The sequence below is a fragment of the Rhinolophus sinicus genome, linkage group LG02 (genome assembly GCF_036562045.2).
Source record: "Rhinolophus sinicus isolate RSC01 linkage group LG02, ASM3656204v1, whole genome shotgun sequence".
NCBI classification, from domain to species: domain Eukaryota; kingdom Metazoa; phylum Chordata; class Mammalia; order Chiroptera; family Rhinolophidae; genus Rhinolophus; species Rhinolophus sinicus.
In genome coordinates this window covers 97,620,487-97,639,865 of record NC_133752.1, presented here as the reverse complement: position 1 = coordinate 97,639,865, position 19,379 = coordinate 97,620,487, and the positions used below count along the sequence as shown (strand labels likewise).

Below are 19,379 nucleotides of genomic sequence, written 5' to 3'. Positions count from 1 at the left end.
TCCCAAGAGATTTGATTTAATTGGTCTGGGACAAGGTCTGGGCACTGGAATTTTACAAAGATCACCAAGAGATTCTAAAATGCATCCAGGGTTGAGAACCATTGGTTTAGGGGATGATGCAGGAAGAATAAAGGAAGAAACCTCAAAGAGGAAGATAAACTGAAAGATGGTATTAAGGATGACAAAGGAGGGGTTTTCCATAAACAGGACTGTGTCAACAGGGTTGAAAACTACAGGAAAGGATAATAATGGTGCAACTACAATGTGTCTGATACTAATGACTGATGAGATTAGGAAGGGCCATTCCCATGGAATGGGGAAAGTCAGAGCCAGATGTTGTGAACACAAAGTACCAAGTGGGGAAGAAAGTAATACAGTGCAATGAATACTGCCAAGATTCTTTCAAGGTGATTGGCTGTGAAGGGAGGAGACAGGAAAGACCACAGCTACAGAGATAAGCAGCATGGAGCAGCATTTTTGTTTTTAAAGACTTTAAAGAGATTTTATCATATATGGAGGCTAAGGAAGGGCACTGATGAAAGGAGTAGAGGAATAGACAAGAAAGGGTGGGGAAAGAAAGACACACAATAGATATTAGATGGAATAAGATCCTGGGGTAGATGAGAGCTGGGCAAACACAGATAAAATCTTAAATTTATGTCCTTTGTCTTTTCGCCTAAGAAATGTAAAGAGGTTAACATTTTCTTTTGTGATTTCTATTTTCAAAATGCAATTTCAAAGTTAATTCTTAATAAGCCTAAATATTTTGAATCAAAACAGGCTCTAATTAATCTCAAATTTAAATTAAAAACTTCTGTTGTAATTAGTAAGCACAAAACAATTTAATATATTTAAAGGAGACAAATGACATATTGAATATAACTATTTCTTTTAGACTTGATAAAATATTTTAAATAGTCTTAATACTACAGATTTTTCCAAATTCAATTTAAGTAAGTCTCTGATTTATCTCTAAGAAAGAATATTTTTGAAGCTGAATCATAAATTACTCATTGTATCCTGACAAAATTACCGTTTCATGGCATTTGCATCAAACCCATTATCTTGTGTTCTGTTGCCTAGTTACCAGAATTCTGAAGTTTAATACATTTTAGATGGATATTGAAATTTCAAACAGAATTTCAGCAATGCAGTAGACAGAAAGAGGAATAATTGGACATATCTGCTTACTTAAATTTCCAAAGGAAACGTCTTTGTTTGTAAGGGCTCAGGTTTGCTGAGTTTTGGAGAAGGGTGCATTGATTTTTGATGGAGGACATCCAACATCACATATTAAGACACTTAATTTGTACTAGTTTTTTTTTTTGTTTTTACTATGAAAATGGAGGAAAACATCTGGATTTTTTGGGTCTTTATTAAATGTTTAAGGCTTTAAATCTACCAGTCAACTTCAGGTCCTGCTTCATTAGTATAATTCTGCATAGAACCTACACATGCATGCATCTTTATAGCACACAGACTTACCTGTTCCCACGCAAACACGTGCTGATTGAAATAATACTGAATTTGTTCATTTGCAATGTTAATGCACAGCTGCTCAAAGGAATTTTTTTTGAAATTTTCAAAGCCAAATATATCCAAAATGCCAATGCTCAGCTCATCACCATTCCCACTGGAAAATTAGAGACATTATTTTGAGGTCTTATTTATTTTCTTAAGGGGTAATGGAAAGCAGAGTATCTCAGAGTATGCTTTTGTGATTTAGCTAAGAAGCTACTATCAGCATACACACTTACAGTGAAAGTTTTAATTGCAAAAGTTTCCTTCCATAGGCTATAAAGATAAATTAGGTAGCATCAATTTTAATATGTAAATGGTCAATAGTTTCCTTATACTACACAAACCCCTTCTATACTATCTTATATACTTAAACAAAAGAAACTTTTTTCCTATGGGTTTATGAGCACAAGATCACAGCCCTGAGTGAGTCAAGATTCACAGGGAAAACCTGGCTAGCACTCAGAATGTAGCAAAAATATGCCCAATAAAAACATACCAGAAAAGCACAAATTCTGTGAAAGAGTATAATTAGTCTTTAATTTTAGGACAATTAAACGGTTTGCTAAAAATATTTTAATTATTTTAAAGAATCCTTATTTATTGTTGGGTTATTCACTCACAATTTTTTAATATAGAACAAATGGCAACCTGAAGATATAAATATATGTGGATTTATTTCATAATTGAATACTTTAACATACAATTAAATACTATATTATAATTACCTATTCCAAATGCAGGTTCTCATGCTCCTTCAGAATGGTTACCTCTGTTCCCTAAAGGTTACTTTGTCAAAAAGTCTTCCCCTCCCCCAATAAATATATACATTGCCAAGTTATTTTCATGTGCATTTAAAAAGGAAAGTACAAATACTTCTCTTTGCGTTCACCATTCACGTAATCTGTGTTAATCTTAGTGTTGTGTGAGGCAGCGATTTGGAAATGACAGCTAGCGACTGCATGCTGTGGGCTGAAGAAGGATGCTCGCTAATGGGAGGCATGGACTGAACTTAGAACGTGGAGTTTACAGAACATTTTGAATATATGATGGATTGACAAAAGGAAAGCTATCCTATTGAAAGTTCCTATTTTGAATAGTAAGTGTAATTTTATGTGATGATATGAGGCAAAATGACTAAGTTCAATTTATGCTGGTCCACTCAAAACGATTATTCTTTTACCATCTTTTTGTCCCAAAGGGTCTCACTGAGATAAATGTTTAACTTGCATAACAATATGTTAGAAAGCATGCAAGCTTACATTCTGTGGAATATACAGATATTGAAAAATTCTCAAAAGTTTCTGTTTTCATCTGAAAGCTTGGCATCATACAGACGGCCACAAATGAACATACAAACTATCTGACAATTATAATTGGATTGTGATTGGCAGATCCAGTCATACAGGGTACAGTTGAGCAGGGAGGTAAAGAAGCAATTTTGAGTGGATAATTTTGACTGGATAATATTACAATGCGGTGTATATTTTAGTGGAAAAATAACAATGAATAGCATGCCTAAAATGTGTATCAGGGGTCTTTTATGTTTAAGAAAGTGCGCACGAGGTCATCGTAGGTAGGCATTCATATTCTTTTCATATACTCATTTCTAAAGATTGTGTAATTTATGGCAGAACAGACTTTAGGTATAAATGTAAAGACATATCTATGCACAATCCCTGGCACATACAGAACACTCAGGTAATGGTGGCTGCAATTGTCTTTATTTCTACGATGAGGTATTAGGCAGAGCAGAGAGTTATGGTCAGATAACATTATTGCTCAGATCTACCATTTACTAGTTATTTAGTGCATTTCTCACCCAAATTTCAGTGGAAGCCATAATACCTACCTTTAAGAGATTATAATGAGCGCTAAAATATGAAAAGTTCTCCTTTGCTTTCAAGATTTAATTCAAACCCTCAAAACAAAAACAAAAATTGCTAAACTGACATTTTATGCAATTATAAAATGGCATATATTTCACAGGAAACCTTTTAATTAAAAGACACACAAATTGATAGTAAGATGTCACTTTAAAAATTCACTTTCTATTATGTTTATTCATGTTGCTACAGTTTTTATGTGCCAGCTATTAAAAAAAATTATAGCTACATGACACAATGAAGTGATACTATTAGGAAATAAAGCAGGTGTACTGAACTATAGCTTTGATAAATTAAATGATATGAATTAGAAACATCTTCCAAGGGACTCAGATATAAATCAATAAATTACAAAATAGATTTACATCACTTGACCGTTGGGAAAAAATATTTCTATAAAAATGTTTACCTTGGTGATGTGTCATGCTTCAACAAGCTATTAATGCGATTGACTATCCAACTGAAGAGACGGCCATATAAAGTTTTAGCCATAGCATCTCTGACATCAGTAGCTTTTTCCACAGTGTTGCGCCGTATAATGGTTTCTCCTCTAGTGACCACACAGTGGGAGGTGAGAGCTTCTTGTAGCTCATCTGCCTGAATGCAAAGCAAAGAAGCAGCTAAAAAATAAACAGATGTGTTGTTAGAAGACATTACGGCAATGAAGTTACTTCCCGGAGAATAAAAATGTCTTAATTGACCTTCTTCAAATAACGTGAAATAAATATAAGAAGATTTTATAATGTAAAAATAAGTTACTGTTCAACAGTATCCCTATGTCTCTTCGTGATCATCTTTCTCTATTTATCTCGACTGGTCAAATGTGGGCTGCTGTAAAATATAGCACAGCCCAAAACAAACTGGCTGGCGGAGTGAAACATCTGTACACATGAGTAGTTGTTTATATGATACCAACATGATCGCACTGAATTATGTTAAATAATTTAAAAGATCATGAATAGACTTGGTATAATTTGGATTCTATTATTAATATACACATTTTTGAAATGCAGAAATTAATTGTAAGGTTACCTAGACTTCAGGGATATACCCAAACGAATGTATTTTATGTACCTTCTGCAATGTAAAAGAACATAAAAAGACATTCATATACAACCCAAAGAACATAAACCTATTCTGACATTCAAATACCTTTTATCATACTACCTTTCAGTTTCATATGTCAATTACTAAATTTTGTTAGAACTTGATGTCCAAACAAACATTTATTTAATAGTTAATGATAATTAAACATCATGGGGAATTTAAAATTAATACTTAACCTTGGTGAATAAAACTCATTTTTTAATATAATAAACATCTGTAACTCAAACTACTACGTGACAGAGAGGCTAAGTTTTCAAATTAACTTTCTTTTAAAGTATTTTGAACATATTGAATTTACTTTGAGCATTAGGGACAAGGTATTTCTTCATATGTGGCTAAGATTGTTGGGCCTTATTTAAACAAAATATTTTATTCATATTCTAGAAGTAATACAGTCTCAGCAGAAATCTCACCTTCTAAGTTAACATTCTGCATTTCTTTCTTTCTCGGCATTTTATTGCCATTATTCTGCACATACATTTTTATCTTTTTCCCCCCTCCCCCCACCCCCACCCCCACCCCACAAACTCCAGTTCAAGCAGTTGTTTCTCAGTCTAGTTGTAGAGGACACAGCTGCCTGGTCTATGTTGGTATTATGAGCATTGCACTCCCCCAGCTGAGGCAGTCGGTCGCCGACCTTTGGTCAGCACCCAGCCATTGTTCTTAGCTGTAGAGGGCGCAGCTCACTGGCACAGGTGGGAATCAAACCAGTGACCTTGGCGTTAGGAGCACAGCGTTCCAACCGCCTGAGCCACCCGGCCACCTCACATTTTATCTAAATATAACATCTTAAGCATTTCCGATTTTGTTGAGTATTATTTGTAAATATAATTTTAAGCTACATATTCTGACATATATCAATAATTTTTAAATTGTTGGATGTTTAGTTATCTCCATGTGTTCATAATTGTAAAGAATGCTGATATAAATATTTTGGACATGAGATTGTGTTCTTGTTTTGAATTATTTTTTTAGCATAGATTTCCTAAATTCAGCAATTAGTTCAAAGTATACAAATATATTCAAGCCTTTGATACATACTATTTAGCTGCTCTTTAAGCCTTTGATATTTACTATTTAGCTACTCCTCAAAAACTTTGAAGCAATTACACTCCTACAGCTAAATGAAAGACCAATAATTTCAACATAATTAAATGGACACCAGGGATTAATATTTTTTTAAATGGCCAATTCGATAGGAAAAGATGCCTCTTTCTTTCAATTTGTTTTTAGTTGATTCCTAATCAAGCTGAATACTTTCTTCAGTTCATATTTTTATTGGTGATTCTTATTTTGTAAACTGCCTTGTTTCTTTGATGTGTTCATCTTTTCCTAATCAATTTATCAGAGATTTTTATTACTAAAAGAAAATAATGCTTTGATAAATGAGGTCTGACAATTAAGTTTGCAAACTTGTTGCAATGATGTTGCTAACTTTTTGATATCAGAGGGATTATTCATTATGAATTTGTACCAACTGGACAAACAGCTAATCAAGTTTAATATTTAAAAGTGCTAAAAAGGCTGTGTGAAAAAGTTACATGACCTGAACTTCCTGCCAACAATTCATGGCTCTTGCATCATGACAATGCACCAGCTCACACAGCACTGTTTGGGAGGGAGTGTGTAGCCAGTAAACGAGTAACTGTATTAGAATACCCTCCCTACTCACCTGACCTGATCCCCAATGACTGCTTTCTTTACTAGAAGACAAAGGAAATATTGTAAGGAAGATATTTTGATGACATTCAGGACATCAAGGGTAATACAATGACAGCTCTGATGGCCATTCCAGAAGAAGTCCCAAAATTGCTTTGAAGGGTGGACTAGGCACTGGTGTCAATGCATAGCTTCCCAAGGGGACTACTTCAAAGGTGACCGTAGTGATTTTCAGCAATGAGGTATGTACCAGTTTTTCTACGATGAGTTCGTGAACTTAATTGTCAGACCTCGTATATATTGCAAATATTTTCCCTGTTTTTTCATTTGCATTGCAATTTCCTTTTTCCTTTTTTTTTTTTTTTTTAGTATAAAAGAGTTCTAATTTTTATGAAGTCAAATATCCATTTAAAAAATCATTTCTGTTTTTGGTTTTCTGCACATAAAGTTCTTGAAGTCTTTTCTCAGCTCAGGATTATATAAATGCATTTTTCTTGTACTTTTATGATTTTTGCCCTTACATTGATACATGTTTGGCATTCATTTTGTATAATGGCATATAAGTATTCATAAGCCCCTCCCCCACATGGTTAGCCAGTTGGTGGTCCCTACAACGTTGATTCCCTAGTGATTTGTAATGCCACTTCTGGAAATTCTACTTGGATCTGTTTTTGAAGTGTCTTCCATTGATTGGTATGTCTATTTCTACCCTACCTTGTTCATTCATTTCACATATATATACTGTCTACTACATGCCAGACATTTCACTTGGGGCTATATTGCTAAGTATAATACTTTGTAAAACAAAGTTCTAGTCTTTACAGTCTTCATTCAGAAGGAATTGGAAGCTAATAAGAAATTTAAGTGGGAAGATAGTGGGAGGAGGCCAGGGACAGGGAGATATTAGAGGAAAGGAAAGAGGAGGAAGAGAGGGGAAAAAAAGGGAATGGTGGGGACAGGGGAAAGAGACAGGGACAGAGAGGGGGAGAAGGTGATTGGGAGAACCCACTGATACATGTGTTAAATGATTTCTAAATGAACTGTGGAAAATGGTCTGGAAAAGTTCAAGAATTGATGTGGGATGAATAATTGGGGGACAACTGAGAGATGATATTGGATGAGAATGGTGACAGAGATAAGGAGAAGTGGTCATATTTGAAAGACATTTATGGGATAGAATGAACAGAACTGGTTTCTGATTGAAACAATGCACCTATAAAATGCTCTTGATTTGGAAATAATTCCTTGTAAATTTAATTATATGTAACTTTAATGCAAATTAGTGTAATTTCTATTTCCTATGACTGGCTATTCCAGAAAATGCTTTAATTAATTTTAAATATATTCTCATTAACATTAACCTTTTGTGATCTATAGGACTATCTCTTGCTATACAGAAATAGGTTCTCAATCATCAAAATCCTTTTTCAGTTTGGTTGTTTCTAAGTATATCCATATCTACAACATACCTCTATTGCTATTCATTCTGATGATTGTTGATCTCTTCTAACTGCAATCAGATGGTGAGATTTGAATCTTATCATTTGCGTTTTCTCATTATTCTTTCCACTGCTGATCATCTGATACCTTATGTGCCAACTAAATTTTTTTTTACTATATGAAAAATCAGAACAGGTTTCCAGGTACATGCCCACAATGACGTGCCAACCTCAGACGTTTGCTCCATTGCATTACCAAGCTGGTTCCAGAGACACAGTGGGACGGAAATAATAGGGATCTGGGGACAGGTCCAGACTAGAATGGTTTAGCATTTGGCCCTATGAAATTACCCTAAAACATCTCATTCTGTTCCTGAGAAACTATAAATTAGAAAACATATACAAATAAAAATTTATATCATGATATTATCCTTATGTGACACAGTACATCATTAGACTTTTAAGAGTCGAGTTTTGAATGGAAGATAACAGAACTCACAATTCTCCAGAGCAGCATGATTAGAAATGTGGCTCTTGTCAATCTGGTGTTCAGTTGCCACAGAAGAAAACTCAATGTTTCCAACATTCAAGATGGCAGCGAGTATACTGTATACACTTCCAAGTTGCTGAAACACACCATAGAAATGTTAGCATCCTTCTCCTGCTGAGTATAGCAAGGCAGTGATTATGACTTGGGACAGACTGGGGAGGAATCCTTCGGCTTCAGAAGTAGAAGGTCATCCTGCAGACTACGGTGTCAGACTAAAGACCCAAGTAGGCAAGGATCCAAGGAAGCATGGCATCATTATTTTAATCTTAGACGTAAACATGGTGTCTGTTACCCTGTGAGTGACTGAAAATATTTTATGAATGCAAATATGAATAAAAAATAGAAATGAGGAGCTCCCCTCAGAGCACGTAGAAATAGCTAAATTCATTAGGCCACAGAGAAATCTCTCCACGTGAAACTTAACTTCAGAACTTAATGTGATTGTTTCCATATGTTCATTTTCCTTGAGGCCATCTTCAAAGTGAGGTGTATATGTGGATAAAGGCTAGTTAAGGAAGAAAACTCAAAAGATCCTAGCAATAAAATCAAAGGATATGTGTAGTTTAAGAACAGGCATAAGAACTTTGGACTATAGCTTAGAGATTATAGTAATTACTTCTTTAACATAAAATCCCTAATCAGGGATACTGAAATATACTCAGAAACACACACCACACACACACACACACACACACACGACTCTTCTTGGAGTCACAGAAGGCATTTTGTCAAGGAGTCTGTGGTAATTTTAGGTGTCATTCCGACTATGTTCATGGTGCAGTGAGGAACATGAAAGCGAGAAAATCCTTTGTTATTTTTTTTTCTACAGTTATTTTATTCCAGCTCCTACACTTATCAAAGAATGATAATTTTATCCACTCCAACATTCTAAGTCAAGATAAAACCTGGAGTTGAAATATATCTTCAGGGATATTTATTCATTCATATATAAGATATACTGTGTTTCCCCGAAAATAAGACCTAGCAGGACAATGAGCTCTAACGCGTCTTTTGGAGCAAAAATTAATATAAGACCCAGTATATTATATTATGTTATACTATATTGTATTATATTATACTAATTATATTATATTACAGAACATAACATGTTATATTATATTAATTATATTATATCATATTTAACAAGACCTAGTCTTATATAGTAAAATAAGACTGGGTCTTATATTACATTACAGCTGATTGTCCGGCTAGGTCTTATTTTTGGGGAAACACGGTATGTTGAATAAACATATAAATATATTGGTTGAATGAATCCTCACCAGCATTGGATGCCAGCGTGTTGGATTTGGCCATTCTAATAGGTGTGCAGTGGTATCTCATTGTTGTTATAGTTTTTTAAAATGTAGAACATTCACATTTCTGCTGCTGGACTTAGAGATCCTGGAGATGAGGAGCTGTGGCTGGTCTACTGACCCTATTTAATATCCAGCCCACTGGCTTCCACATGGTCGGCAATGACTAAAGATTTGTGTAATCAATGAGTAAGTGTGCTTTTTATGGTAGATTACAAATGTCCTGGTGGTGAGAAGTCCAGGGAAAGCAGGACCATCCTGTGGCTCTTTATAAAATACAGGAAGTATCTGATTTATAAAACATACTATTCCAAAAGTGTCTTTGTCAGTGACTTTGGGACATGGAGCATCGTGCTATCGTACACAGCACCTTTCTCTCTGATGGCTTTGTCAGCCTCAGTGTGTAACCAGCTCAGAAGGTAAAATGGAACATTTCCCTAACTGCGCCCATCAGAACTCACAAACTAACTGAAATAGTGCACCTTTGTAATAAAAAGATAGAAAAATAACAGTCGAATTATATTTTTTAAATGATTAAAGATAACATATCCTCAAGTAAAAATGATATACAATGCAAGACTAATAATTTTATTTGAACATGTGATAATATCAGCCCAAGAACAACCCTGAAAATAAGAATAATCCCACTGGGCTTGAATTCTGACACTCGAGGAAAAGCATGTTTTTAAGGAGAAAATGAGATAAGTGGAGACGTTTGTATAGTTTCTAAAGAAGATTCTGTGAACTTTCAAGTGCAATAGCGATTGATGACTTTGATTCTATTTCATAACTAATTTTTCAAAACTACATTTTTTTCTTGATATGGGTATTACCAATATAATGAGTTTAAAACCATGGCCTTTGAGCCCAGAAGTATAAAAAGAATGCAGAATTCAATCATAAGGTAAAGGGATTAGTTGAATCCAATAAAATAGTGAAGGTATGGCTTGTGGTTCCCCACTAAAAACAATGGAGAGAGCACAGCTCTGAGAACAGATTCAGATTTGTGGTTTGAATTAATCATCCTGGAACAGTGGTTCTCAGCCAGGGACAACTTTGTCCTGAGGGGACCTTTGGCAATGTCTGGAGACATTTTTTTTGGTTGTCACAAATGGGGCTGGGTCGTTACTGGCATCTAGTGGGTTGAGGCCAGAAATTGTGCTAAACATCCCACAATTTACAGGACAGCCCCCTGCTCCCTCCCCCAAAAAGAATTATCCAGCCCCAAATATAAATAGTGCCAAGATTGACAGACTCTGTCCTAGAAATGTGCAGGACCTAGGTCCCAGACAGACTTAAATTCTCTGTCCTGAAGAATGGCTCTGAACTTTCAGCCTCAGCTCACAACTTTAGTATATAGGATATAATATGTAGTGGTGTTAAAGTAAATCAAATCTACAGTATCTGTTATGGGTTGAACTGTGTCCCTCCCCAAATTCTTATGTTAAAGTCCTAACTCCCAGTACCTCAGAATGTGACCTTATTTGGACATAGGGTCATTGCAAATATAATTAGTTAAGATGAGGTTATACTGGAGTAGGGTAGGCCACTAATCTAATCATGACTGGTGTCCTTTTAAAAGAACATCATGTGAAGACACACACACACGGAAAACACCATGTCAAGAAGAAGACAGAAATTGGGGTGATACAATCCAAGTAACTCCAATGAGTGCCAGGGAACTACCAGAAGCTAGGAGGGAAGCACCGAACAGATTCTCCCTCACAGCCCTCGGAAGGATTGGACCTTGTCTCCAGCCTGAAGAACTGTGAAGAAATAAATTCTGTTGTTTAAGCCTGTGGTACTTTGTTATTGCAGTCCTAGTAAACGAATACAGTGTACCAATGTTTTTTTTGTTAAATTTATGAATAAGATGTGTAACTTGTGATAATCAGTGTTTATTCTTAAATGTTTAAAATCTTAGAGATAATATTAGACATGAAGTAGAAAATCTGACAGTCTTGTGACTTGAATTTAAATGCGTATCTGGTAATACACATGATTTTAATTGGAAAAGTCGCAGAATTTGATTGCAAATCATATTGAAATGTATAAAATAACTTGATCTACTACATTAATAATTTTGAATTATTAGATTTTTCCTAGTTAATAATCTTCTTAAGCGCTTAAGAAGATTCAGTTAAATGATTAGAAAGTTTAGAAAGTGCCCACCAATCTTTGCAAGCCTGCTGAGTGAGTCATTTCGAGTGTTTGAAAGACAGAGATGTACTAAATTTTTACATTTGTTCAGGAGTTCAAAATAATTTAATTAATTATGTCTGTTTAAGGTTATGAGTTCAGTGAATAAAGGTGACTGAAAGTTGTTTCTATTCTTACACAAAAATTGTTAGATTAACAAATTGAAGGAAAAGATGTGTAAAGAGGATAAGACAAGCCACAGACTGGGAGAAAATGTTTGCAAAAGACACTTCTGATAAAGGACTGTTATCCAAAATATATAATAAACTTTTAAAGCTCAACTATAAAAAAAAAAGAGTAAAAAATGGGCCAAACATTTTGACACCTCACCAAAGCAGATATACAGATGGCAAATAAGCACATGAAAAGATGCTCTGTAAATGTCATCAGGAAGATGCAAATTAAAACCACAATGAGATATCATTACACACTTAAATATCAGAATGGCCAAATCCCAACTCCAACTGACAACACCAAATGTTGACTGAGTATGTGGAGCAACAGGAACTCGCATTCATTGGTGGTAGGAATACAAACTAGGACAGCCATATTGAAGACAGTTTGGTAGTTTCTTACGAAACTAAACATATTCTTATCATATGAGTCAGAAATCAAGGTCCTTGGTATTTAACCAAAGGAGATGAAAACTTATAGCCACACAAACACCTGCGCACAGATGTTTGTAGCAGCTTTATTCATAATTGTCAAAATTTGAAGTAACCAAGATGTCTCTTCGTAGGTCACTGAATAAACAAAGTGGTCCATCCAGACAACGGAATATCATTTCACATTAAAAGGAAATGAGTTGTCAAGCTAGGAAAAGACATGAAGGAACCTGAAATGCATAGAACTAAGTGAAATAAGCCATTATGAAAAGGCTGCCTACTATATGATTCCAATTACATGACATGCTGGAAAAGACGAAATATAGAGACAGTAAAAGATCAGTGGTTGCCCGGAGTTAGAGGGGAGGGAGGGAGGAATAGGTGGTACAGAGACGAATTTCAGGGCAGTGAAACTACTCCGTATGATATTATACCAGTAGGTACACGACTCTACAAATCTGTCCAAAGACAAACAAAGTGCAACCCCTGATGTGAACTCTGAACTTGCAGAGATAATAACGTGTCAATGTGTGCTCATCAACTTAACACATGTACCGCTCTGGGGCAAAAATAGTGATAGTGGGGAGGCCGTGTATGTGCGGAGACAGGGCGTATATGGGATCTCTGTACTTTCCACTCAGTTTCGCTGTGAACCTAAAACTGCCAAAAAACAAAATATTACAGGAAAAAGGATGTATAGGCGGAACTTAAAAGCTGAAAGAAAACACTAGGTACTTGGTTCCAAAATCATTATTATATTGAATTAATTACCAAAACATGCCTTCTCGGAACATTAAAAATGGGATTTGCCCATCCTTAGGCTCAAGGTCACACCCAGACTCACAGACCTGGTCAATGCACAGGCCCAGCCTCTGGTAATGGGCTCCTTCTAACCAGTCTCTGTGCCCCTGGTCTCGCCCCTCGCCAACCCATCGTCCACTCAGCTGGCACAGTGATCCTTCCGGTGGTCAGTCACATCATCTTATGTCCCCAGTTAACATCCTTCAATGGCCCCTACACCCTTGAAGACAAAGTTCCAGCTCCTTACCACGGCATGAAAAGAAGAAGGTCCTGCATCTTCTGGTGCTTCTGCACCTTCATTTCCAGCTATTTTTCTCTCACACATTTTCCGGCCAACCCAAAGTCCACATTAGGTGCCTCTCATTCCACGTTATTGTCATACTTTAATTCCAGTTCACTGTTCTTTCCCCCACTCTTGACACGCAATCTCTTCATGGAATCTTCCAGTAGACCAACCACCATGACTTCACGTTTCTGTAACATTCTCTGTTTCTTATCATGAAATTGACTACATTTTACTGAAATTATGCTAAGTGTATGCTTCTTCTATCAGCTTATAAACTTGTTGAAGATAGAGACTGTGACTAATCCATAGCTCTGACTCTTAGCACAGAGCCCGGTACACAGCTGGAACTCAATAAAAGCTTGTCAAACTGTTTTCTTTTGTGTCAGTCAAGTGACAGTGAAAATCTCCTTCACTTTCAAAGCAATCTGTCTTATTTGTCTTGAAGTTTTTACTTACGCTGTGCCCCACAATTTCTGCTCTTCTTCCTCAGAATTTTTTTTTGAATTCTGATTGTCCTGTTTTTTCAGTTTCAGGCTTGCATCCTGAGTTAGCAGTCAGATTTTATGAGAACAAGACTACTAAGCCAAGTTATTTTCTACCCAAAGCCCGTTAACTCCTCTAAACTGTCAAGCCTTGCCATTAGAAAATGTATAATCCCCTTTCTCTGACTTGTTTTGGGAATGGAAGCTACAGCCCTGGCTGGGTGGACTGAGTCTGGTGCACAGTCCTTTCGGTGACATGTACCATGTCCTTTCTTAGAGCCTCGACCCATACTTGTTGCTTAATTGAAGTCCATTCAGGAGAGGAGTGAGAAAGGTGAAAAAGCCTGGGCCTCAACGTAGGTGGGGGTCACCATGGACAACGACAAAGTGACACCAGCCCAGGCTGGGGGATGTGGCACTATCCAGTCTAGTCCAGGGACAGCCAAGACTCTGATGCTGCCACTGATAAAGGACAGAGAAGGCAGGATAGGGAGGAGCAGGCTGGGGCAAGTACCACGAGACCAGATGCTATCGGAGACCATGTACCAGGTGAAAAGGAGCTGATAGGTGAAAGGAGGAGCTCTGTAGCCAGCATTTGCAGTCGTTTCTATATAAGGATATTAATATGTTCTCTACGCTTAGGTTGATTTTGCAATAAGCTGACATGAGCAGTTTGCAAAGATTAGAATAAAGTTAGGTAGGACTCAGTTTGAGTCATAGATAGTGGGAGAAGAAAGTGACTCAGAAATAAACCTTCTCTCTGCCCTCCTTTTACTGATAAAGAAACATAGACCAGAGAGGGTTAGTTATTGGTCTAAAGACACACAGCTAGAGACAAGCAGTGCCAAGGACTTTAACTCACAGATCCTGTCTCACTAGTACAGAATTATTTTTATTTTAAACAACTGGCTTCCTTGGTCCTCTCATTCTGCTCAAGTCATCAATGTTGGCTGAATTATGACATTCTAGAACTGTAACTTATTTTATGCATTTTGAATGAAGACAACTAGATTTCAAATTATTATTTTTAAATTATCAAATGAACAAAAGGGACTTATATGTACCACCCACCCTGACCAGAAACAATTTTTAAAAATGAAGTATATCACAGAGATTCAACACTTTGTGTGATGCTTTAAAATAATTATAAATTTCTTTTAAAATATTATTTGATCATAACTAAAGTCATAGCTATAATCCACAGAAAATGAACCCGATTGGGATTTTAGACTATTGTAAGAAATGTAAGCAAAATTAAAGCAGAAAAAAAACCCCAACATTTTCATCTTGGAAGTAAGACGTATGACCTTGTGCAGACAAACAAACAAAAATTCCTGTGATGACATGGTAAAAATTGCCTCTAAATGAGTTGAATTATAAAATTACTAATCATTTATTTTAAAACTATGGCAGGAAAATGTCTGAGGCAATCACGTTTTTAAAAATTTTAGCATTTCCCAGTTTGTGTTATTTTTAGAGAATATCTGATTTTGATTTGCCTGTCAATTTGCCTGGATTGTGCTAAATCAGAAATGTACAAGTGAATAATAGTAAACTCTAGAACTATTTAAAGGGACACATATACGGTGGGTGCTGCCAACACCAATCAGAGAAAATTCAGGGGATAAAAAGAGAGAGACTCTATAGTGGAGAGTCATCAAAAACTGTGCTGCAGTAAATTGTGACGGCAGGAAGCTATGCTTGGAGAATGTGAGAATCATGCTACTTCACTTGATATGGAAAGTTGCCTCTTTTCAAAATGGAACTGAAGCAGCTGCTGAAAAAGGACACATCTAAGAAAGCCAGTGGGATAGTATAAAAAAATTCAGGAGTGGGATAAAAAGGAAGTAAACATCCACTTGGCTTAATTCTACTGCCTCCAAACTGGTTCAGTCTGCCCTGTGAACTGTGAGTCTCTGCTTTTAGAAGGGAGACCACCATATCCCAGGACAGTCACCTCAAACCAGACTAAAAGTCTTCACAAAATATTTAGAAGTGATTGTGCTTCAGCTCCAGAAACAGATGCTGTATTTTCCTTTACTTTAATCTATATGTTTGGAGGTTTGATAAACAGAGTATGTTTATGTTCAGAATACACAGTTTTAAATAAATGAATTCTCTTTGTCCGTGGATGCTGACTGCGAGATTAGTTTCATTTAAGGTTACTAAGTGTTGGTGTACCAAGCAAGAGAAAGGAGTTGAGCCAAATACAAGTGAAAGATTGCCTGTGAGGAGTGGGGCTCAGAGGTAAACAAATCAATTAAAAATGATTCCCTGCTTCTAAGATAGCAATGTTTGGAGGAGGGAATTGGTAAGAAGATCAGCTCTTCTGATGACAAAAAGCAGGGAAAAGCACAGAGAGGCCACCCCCGTCAGCAGGAGCTGCTTGCTTGGTGTACAGGATGCTTCAGCTCAAGGATGACACACTGAGATGCAATTACTCTCTCCTGCTTTCCCCAGGCCAGGCAACCAACAGAGCCAGATCACATTCCAAAGGAGCACATACCACTGGCAACATCCATCTTATAACCAAGGATTGGAGAAAAGGGTGGATGCTGCTTTTTGCTTTATTCATTTCACCTCTAAGTAAATTGGATACCCCCAGTACTTACATCAACTTGTCTCCACAGGTGCAAGCTGTGGGTGAGGGCAGGGCTAGGGAGAGGCTCCGGAGGGACAGGGACACAGCAGAAGGGGAGGAGCCAGATTTGAGTTTGAATTCTGGCAGGGGGAAGTGAGGAAGATAGGCCCCGGGGAAGTTGCCACACCCACGAAAGGGTTGGGGTTGGGGCAGAGTTAGGGTTGAACTAATTGGTATCGCACCAGCCAGCTGGAGCAGCAAATATTCTGTTTTTCACTCCTGGTGCAGTTAACCTGGGATTAATGTGCTGAAACACTCAGGGGAGGACAAGATCTTGGTCCTTTGAGCCATAATGAAAGCAAATGGCCCAAGCGGTCACCTATGATGCTTAGCACATCAGAATTAGAGCATAAGGACAAGAATATGTCTGGAACAGGGTGACGTGGAATCTCCTAGAGTGTCTCCCACAGCTTGCCTAAAATCTCTGGGCAGTGGTCATATGTCACCTGGAATATGGCTGAAACTCATGTCTTTTGAGTCAGTGACGTCCTCTCCTAGATCTGAACCAACTACAAACACATTTATTTCACTAGAAATAAAAACATCTGTTTTATTAGGAAATGTATTAGGGTAATCTCTGACTCCAGATGTTATAGTTCAGACCTCGCTCCCAAAAGGTAGTAGGGTAAGGTTAACAGCATGTTTTCATCACAATACGATGTCCACTACCCAGATCTCATGGCATATACAAGGGTGTACACCACTCTACTCTGCATGAGCAATCCACGATAAAGTCTACAAGATTAGTAATCTTCCAATTGTCCAGCTCCTCTTCAGTCCTCATCATTTTTTACTCAATTCTTCAGCAAAAGCTGCTACTGGTTATTTCTCCTGTCCTCATATATCAATCCAGTCACCCTGCCACCCTTTGCTGCTTTTTTTTTTTCCCCCTTTTGTTCGGATGGAATAGGGGAATGAGATTCACATACTGGCATCTCTCTTGCCAGGAAAAAGTTCTTCACAGTAATACATTACAGCTAAGAGCAGAGTCTACAAGTTTTCCCCCAAACCTTTATAAATCTTATCAAGCAATGAATTATTTGTTCCATTTGACAGTCTAAAAGCTGTTTAATGCATCAACAGAGAGAAGGGCCCCCATCATCTCCTTTCTGCCTAGAGATCAGAGAACCACAGAGTTTCCTGATTTGAACTGCATTTTAGTAAATACGGTATGGACAGTGGAGTCGTAAACCCAAAGTTCCAGGTCGGGTCCATGAATCTATGGAGAGAATGCATCATTTAGAAATGAAAATGCTCAAGTTGGAGCCTCCACTTCTAAACCAAACAAGTTATTCAAATTCAGCTCAAGACTTCCTGTGAGTAGAATATTTGACTAGGATGCATTTAAACTTGGCTTGTCATTGAGTTCCCCCATCAAGTCTGAATTCCTCTTGGCTATAGAGAAAGGCCACACTAGAAAAATTAACTCTACTAGGTGAATGCTTCCTGATGAACAAAGATTACCTTGATTTGCCTAAACATTCCTTGCATCTAGAGCCCTCATTTCAAGTCAAAAGAAAAGCCATTTACGAGGTGTGATCAAACAATATGGTGAATGTTTAAATTAAAAAAAAATTATTACAAAAAAAGACACATTATCATTAATCCCCCTCAAAGTGCTCCCCTCACTTCAAACACACTTATCCCATCGTTCTTGCCACTTTCTGAAGCAGTTCTGGAAGTCCTCTTTCGTGAGTCTCTAGTTGTGCTGTCGTGGCTGCCTCAATGTCCTGAATCAACTCAAAATGTTGACCTTTTGTGGTCATTTTGACTTTGGGGAAGAGCCAGAAGTCACAGGGTGCCAGATTCAGTGAATAAGGTGGATGAGGACACACCATAATGTTTTTATTTGATAGAAATTGTGGTACCAGAAGCATCGTGTAACACAGAGCCTTTCTGTTGTGATTACAAAATATGGTGAATACTGCTGCTGAGTGCCATCCAATGGAAAGGCAGGGACCTTCAATACGGGAAGCAGCACATCGAACCTTAGTAACAGTGTATGACAAGTTTCAACTTGTTTGGTACAGTTAGTCAGGTGTGAGCTACGGTTGAGAGAAGGTGTGTATTAAAGTGTGCCGTAAATCAACCTCCACTATGACAACACTCCATGACACATATCGCTTTTGGAATACGGCAATTTCTGTCAAATAAAAACATCACGGTGTGTCCTCGTTACTTTAGTCACTGGATCTAGCACCATGAGACTTCTGGCTCTTCCCCAAAATCAAAATGATTTAGGACATTGAGGCAGCCACAATAGTGCAACTAAAGACGCTCACAGAAGAGGACTTCCAGAACTGCTTCAGAAAGTGCCAAGAACGATGGGATAAGTGTGTTTGAAGCAAAGGGGATTATTTTGAGGGGGATGAATGGTAATGTGTCTTTTACTGTAATACATTTTTTTTATTTAAACATTCACCATCATATCTGTCCTCCTTCTCCAACCTCACCCAGTTGGCAGAGATCATACTTCATTCACTAGGGTCAAGGTCTTGAGAATATCCTCCCCACAGGCCTGCAGCAAGAGCACCCACGGTAGAGCCAAAAGCTTTCAAAGAGAAGAACTGTAGAAGTTAGTAGTAAGGTCTTATAGTTCCATATTTAGAGAAAATTCACTTAGCTGCAAACTTTTCTCTATGTGAAGAACATGTACACTTTTAGAAATATTACTTTCTGGTAAAAAATAGATCAATGGACTAAAGGTTATTGTTCACAGCTTTCCATTTTAGAAGGGCGTCAACTTTGCCTTAAAAGCATGCTGCAAAATGATTAGATTCAATAACTTCACTGCACATAATTTAAATGATTTTTGGAAGGTTGCATTTATATCAGCGTCTCTACATTTTATATCCTGCGGATAAATTTTCCAAATTTCCGGACAAGAATGAGG

General features: G+C 37.1%; 1 protein-coding gene across 6 annotated transcripts in view; it reads right to left on the bottom strand.

Annotated features, from left to right (window-relative positions):
* Positions 1-19,379, bottom strand: part of MYO3A (myosin IIIA) — a 217,461-nt gene that overhangs the window by 76,889 nt on the left and 121,193 nt on the right. For 5 of the 6 annotated variants that reach the window (XM_074324949.1, XM_074324951.1, XM_074324950.1 and 2 more), the window contains 3 exons: positions 8,109-8,235; positions 3,814-4,024; positions 1,486-1,633 (listed from right to left, as the gene is read on the bottom strand). In XM_074324949.1, the coding sequence (XP_074181050.1) occupies positions 1,486-1,633; positions 3,814-4,024; positions 8,109-8,235 (486 nt within the window). The remainder of the gene's footprint in view (positions 1-1,485; positions 1,634-3,813; positions 4,025-8,108; positions 8,236-19,379) is intronic. The other variant, XM_074324954.1, reaches the window with a different exon arrangement.